Source organism: Arachis duranensis, unplaced genomic scaffold (assembly GCF_000817695.3).
Source record: "Arachis duranensis cultivar V14167 unplaced genomic scaffold, aradu.V14167.gnm2.J7QH unplaced_Scaffold_232525, whole genome shotgun sequence".
In the NCBI taxonomy this organism is placed as follows: domain Eukaryota; kingdom Viridiplantae; phylum Streptophyta; class Magnoliopsida; order Fabales; family Fabaceae; genus Arachis; species Arachis duranensis.
In genome coordinates this window covers 101739-108020 of record NW_026264851.1, presented here as the reverse complement: position 1 = coordinate 108020, position 6282 = coordinate 101739, and the positions used below count along the sequence as shown (strand labels likewise).

Here is a 6282-nt window from a genome sequence, read left to right as displayed (position 1 = left end):
TGTCCAAAAAAAAAAAAACCGAAGAGAAGAGAAGAGTTTAAGTCATGGTAGACTATTTTTTTATTATTTTAGATCCTATATGCAAAAGGGTTTGATGGCGGCTGATTATTCAAGCTCTTTGTTGGCCATACATTGAATATTGAGACTTTCGAATTAATCCACGTGAAACTTTCGCATAAAGAATCTTCTTGCACATTATGATTGCTTAATAATACGCGTGGCTGTGGATATATATGCCAAGCTGCCTCCACCATTCATTTAGCTACTTTCTCCTCGTTAGAGTAACACAATTGCGTTATGCAAATTAGTTGTAATGCTAATTTCAGTTTTAACAAAGTTAATGTTGATAGGCACGAACAAGTTAATGCTCGACCAAATAATACTTGTTTCTAAACAAACAGAATTTGATATATAATTTTGTAAGGGAAAAAATGGAAAAATAAATGAAGGAATCTCGATTGGAAAACAGTGGAGCAACCTTTATATGCAAGCCCACAGTTTTCAGGTCGCAGCTAGTTTTATAGGGGTGGTATGGACTGTATCCACTGCACACTACACACACTCGGATTTTAAGTGCTAAAGGACAATCTTGCATGTCACATCATCTTCCACACACACTGCTACTCCCTTAGCTTTATCCATTATATGCTGTTTATAGCATTATTTTGCGTATATAATCAACTTTATCCCTAAATTGTCCATTAGCGCTTTCTTTGATTGTCTAAATTCGTCGCATCTCTAGTCTCCTAACCCTTTGATATCTCTTCGTCACGAAGAAAACAATTGAATAATAGTAATCATGAACGCCTTTCAGATTCCAGTTAATTCGTCAATATAATAATTTACAGGGAGACATCATTTTACCAAACAAATAAAACAATCAATGGAATATATTTTTTATTTATATATAAATAAATAAATAACAATGTTCATTTTGTTTGAATTATGAACAAGGCATTTCCAAGCCGAACAAGACGCCGGCGTGCTTCTGGGCCCCATCATTGACGAAATAAATATCACGCATCCTCTGAAACGCGTGCCACGTCAGCAAGCTATCAGAGCCGGCCTGGTGGCACTTACCGACGGCCCGATCCACATTCAAGGTTCGGGCGACCCGATCCAAACCGCCATAGAGGGCCTTACAGTACCTCATCATGTGTTTCACATCGTAAACGTTATCACCGAAGAAAACCCTCAGAACCCGTAAGAACTCTTCCAACCCGTTTGGTAACGCCCTTCGGGTCAAGATCTTAACCAAGTACCCGAAATCGTAAGCGCTGTGGAACGTTACCCAGCTCACGGCGTCGTTGCACACCATCCCCGACGACATCATCAGCTCCGCGAACCGCCTTGACTCCACACCGTCTTCGGCGTTGCGCCGGAAATCGATGCCCTGGCAGCGGAGCAGGTCGATTGAGTCAGGAGCGTGTGCGTCACGCGCCAGATCAAAGTCGCTGAAGTTGAACTCCCAGATATAGCGGTTACCGGTGCCGAGGTCCGGTAGGTTGCCGTTCTCGTCGGAGAGAGTGAGTCCAACTTGGATGAGGTTGAGTGCGTCGACGTTGGACTTGAGGAGGAGGTAGTGATCGGAGGGGCTGAGGCGTCGCCCGAGGTAAGGGTTGGACGGATCTGTAGGCTGCGGACGGAAGATTACTCCGGGGAATTCCGTGTCCATGGAAATGAAGGGGTAGTTATCGATGACTTCTCTGATGAGTTCAAATTCGGATTCCAAATTGGAGGCCCACACCTCACGGATGACGATGGGCTTGGGTTTCGTTTCATCTTCAATGGCCACACCCATGCTTTCTAATCAGAAGGTTGCGTTTTCCTTTTTTTCTTTATCTTTATTTTTGGTTGGGGCTGAAAAATTGAAAGTTGTTACCGTGTTATGGTTGTGGTTTAGGGTGAGGGGGTGAGGGGGTGAGGGGTGTGGTTTTATATGAGAAAAGTGGGATAGAGGAGCGAGGATGTTGCTTGGAAAGTGAGGAAACGTCAAACACTCAAACGTGATGCGTGAGAGTGGTGATGTGAGAGAGAGAGTGGTTATTGGTTAGTGTCATGTGAGTGTGTGTGGGTGTGTATTTGTGCGTGAATCGGTGCGTGGAGTGGGGTTGTTTCTTTCTTCTTTTTAGTGGGGGTGTTAATGTTTTATACAAAACAAACGCAAGTGTATTAGTATTATTATCCTATTTTTTATTTTTATGTAACTTCAAGTTGTCTACGTTCAACGCGTCCAGAAGGAGAAGGAGAAGGATAAAGAGAAACTTTGACCGCCAAGGGTGTAAACTAATCTAATACGGATGCTGAGTCAGTCAATGAATTGTTGCTCAGACTTGGTCTATGTTTGGGTCCTCATCTTCCTTTTATAACAAAAAAGAAAAAAGAAACATATTGTGCCTACTGTTGTTGTGTTTTCATTATTTTGGTCAACACTTACACATTCAGTGTAAGTTGACCAGAAACTTTAATGACTTGCGCCTTCCTTCTATTTATTTTCCAATTAATTAAGCAATTTTGTTATTTGTTACTAATATTCATTATTCAACATGTGCCTACTACCTATCAATATCATATCAGTTTCCCTGTTGTCTATTCTCACATGTAATTATGAATGTAATTGGGAATGTATATGGTTTAGTTAATTCAAAAATTAAATTTATTTTTTGGTTAATTAAAAATTTATTTTTAATTAATTAATTAAATTAATTTAATATAATAAAATTAGTTATTAATTGGTTATAAATTTAAAAATTAATTTTTAATTGGTTATAAAAATAAAAACTAATTTTAAAAAATAACTGATTTTTTAATAGAAAAATTAGTTTTTGGAAAAATAAAATCGGTTTTTGGACAAAAAGTTAATTTTCGGACCAAAAAATTGGTTTTTTAAAAAACCACTTTATTAAAATTGAATTTTTAATCTTAAAATTGAAATTAAAAAGTTTTAAAATTTGATTTTAATTTTGGTTAATTGATTAAAAATTGATTTTTTTTAAATTTGGCTTTAATTAATCAATTTTAAAAAATTTAGATATAATTTTTAAAATTATTTTGTTAAATTAATTAAATAAAATATGATTATAATTTTTTAATCGGTTAATTACATTTTGGTTTTTAATGTACACCCTTACATATAATTTAACATAAATATAAATGCCTACTTTTTATTTTTAAAGGAATTTAATTTTTCTAATGTAAAAAATATTATTCAAACATTCAATCATATATTACTATATTATAAAGAAATATTTGTCAATGAATTACTTAAATAATTATCTAAATAAACAATTTTGATTAGATACAATTAGTACATCAATTGATTTTACAAATAGGTGTATTTTTCATTTTTTAGATTTATAAAATAAAATATGGAATAAACTTTTTAATAAACATAAAAATTGAAAAATATACTTGTGTTTTTTCAAAAGTAGATTATTATATTTTTTAAAATAAAAGAAAAATTAGTCTCAATTAAGACAATAGTATTCAAAATAAGAATTGGGTTCTCCCACTTGCAAATGCAATAATAATTAGAATAAATTGAAAAAGGAGAAAGTGGATTTTAAGTATGGAATGAGAGAGAAAATAGATTTTAAATGTGAAATTGCTTATTAATGCTCGAATATTTTTAGTGATTTTTATATTTTTTTTGAATAGTTTTTTAAGGTTTAAATCAAAATTCTTATATTTTTAGTAAAGATTTTATGACTAGTCATATGTTTGGAGTTGTTTTAGAAAGATTATGTTTTTAAGGATCTCAACTCCAGCGTCAACCAACCAAGCTCAACGCCAAACTTCAAGCATCCAAGTCCAACGTCAGGAACTGATGCCCAAACCTTCAAGCCCAACGCCTTCGATGGTGCTCAAGGGCTAGCGCCCTACTTCCATTATTCAAGCCCGGCATCCAACGAAGGCCACAACATGGGCGCCCAGCGCCAACTTTCGGAACCCAGCTTCAAGTGATTTTTCACATCCAGTGGCTCACAAATGCATTCAAGTTAGGCGCCAATCATTCAAGCCCAGCGCCAAGTCCAATATCTTCTCTCAGAAAGCTCTAATTCAACTCAAAGATTCAAGATTTGAATGATTAGTTAGCATTAACTTCTTCTTTCGCTTATTAAAATTTAGTTTTAGATTATATTTGAAATATTTTTTTAGATTAGATTTAATTTTTGAATTTGAATTCTAGATTAGAAGTAGAATATAAATAAGTGAATGCATAGTTCACAAAGAAACTTTGTATATCCCCCTTATTATAGAGGAATTAAGCTTATGAGTCATACTATGAAGTTATGGGAAAGGGTGATAGAACGGAGGTTGAGAAAAGAGACACAAGTAACAGAGAACCAATTTGGATTTATGCCAGGCAGATCTACCACTGAAGCGATATACCTATTAAGAAGGATGATGGAGAGGTATCGTAGTAATAAAAGGGATCTACACATGGTGTTTATTGATTTGGAAAAAGCGTATGATAGGGTACCAAGGGAGGTCTTATGGAAGGTTTTAGAAAAGAGGAGAGTAAGGATCGCATATATTCGGGCAATTAAAGACATGTATGATGGGGCCACAACTAGTGTGAAGGCTCAAGGTGGTGTGACAGAGGAATTCCCTATTGGTATAGGATTACACCAGGGATCATCCTTAAGTCCATACCTTTTCACATTAGTCTTGGAAGTACTCACAGAGCACATCCAAGAGCCTGTGCCATGGTGCATGCTTTTCGCCGATGATATCGTCCTTATGGGAGAGTCAAGGGAAGACCTAAATAAGAAGTTGGAGTTATGGAGAGAAGTTCTAGAAGTGTATGGTCTGCGCATAAGCCGTAGCAAGACGGAATATATGCACCGCTATAAGACCGGCTATGCTGTATGGTACGGAGTGTTGGGCGGCTAAAGGAGAGCACGAACATAAGCTGAGTGTGGCAGAGATGAAGATGTTGAGATGGATGAGTGGTCACACGCGATTGGATAAAATAAGGAATGAAGATATAAGGGAGAGAGTTGGAGTAGCACCCATTGTGGAAAAGATGGTTGAATCGCGTCTCAGGTGGTTTGGACATGTGAGAAGAAGACCGATAGAACATCCAGTCAGGAGGGTGGATGAGATGGAAGATGGACAAAGGGCGAAAGGCAGAGGAAGACCTAAGAAGACCATCCATGAGGTGGTCAAACGAGATCTACATGTAAACGGTCTCTCTGTAGACATGATACATGACAGAGCACAATGGCGTCGTTTGATTCATGTAGCCGACCCCACTTAGTGGGATAAGGCTTTGTTGTTGTTTGTTGTTGTATAGTTCACAAAGAAGACTTCGAAGGATAACTAGATCCATCCAGCTTCTCATTAATTTTAGGTTATTTTCTTTATCATGAGTAATTAAACCTCTCTTGTTAAGTGTTAGGAGCTCTATTTGATCTTATGGATTGGTAATGTAAGTATTTTCTTTTTTTTTTATTAATGCAGTAACACTTTTTTTAAAATTGAGTCTCGTTCTTCATTTTTAATGATTAGAAGTATTGTAAAATATTTAAATTCTATTTTGGATTCTATTACTACTTTAACAAATTTAATATTGGAATTAACTTGAAACTCTTTCTCATCATTCTCAACTTGGCTAGGAATAGTATTTTGAAAGTTGTGCAGATTTAAATTGAAATCGTGCTTAATCTCTTTTTCTTAATTAATTGACTAAGGAATTGGATATTAAATAAATTAAAGAGAAATTAAATTATCAAGTAATTAAAATTTTGTTATATATGATTTGCCATGAAAGTGTTTTTGCACGAGTCAAAATAAAAAAACATAAGCATTGCTTTTTCTAAAAGTTAAACATCTCCAAACCTTTTAATATCTCATTCATTAATTACTTCCCCAAATTCATAAGCATTCTATCATTCAGAATCAAACACTCTCCTTCACTATTCCTTATTATTTCAATATTCTATTTCAAGATTTACATCTTCTTGTTAAGATTTGATTGATCTAATTAAAAGGTTCAATTATAAGTTGCTTGATTCAATCTTTTAATCTCCATGGGAATAATATCCACTCATCTTGGTATTATTTGGAGCGATTTAATGTACAATATTTGAGTGTATCAATTTTTTTGCTCATCACTCAGGCTATTGGACATCATATCAATCATCTTCAAGGAAGCTTCTAGAACCATTTTTGTAAGAGTCTTTGTTCCTTTAAAAGCCACCAAGTTTTGGGCCCTCCAAATGCCTTAACAAAGAGTTGTGAAGAGAATTAAAAATAACACTCTACCAGTTAGCTCCA

At 35.1% G+C, this 6282-nt stretch overlaps 1 protein-coding gene across 1 annotated transcript; it reads right to left on the bottom strand.

Annotated features, from left to right (window-relative positions):
* Positions 1 to 872: 872 nt before the first annotated feature.
* Positions 873 to 2334, bottom strand: LOC127744127 (probable CCR4-associated factor 1 homolog 9). The gene has a single exon (XM_052256401.1). It carries the CDS (start codon positions 1799 to 1801, stop codon positions 944 to 946), a length of 858 nt encoding a protein of 285 aa, XP_052112361.1. The 5' UTR covers positions 1802 to 2334; the 3' UTR covers positions 873 to 943.
* Between the last annotated feature and the right edge of the window lie 3948 nt (positions 2335 to 6282).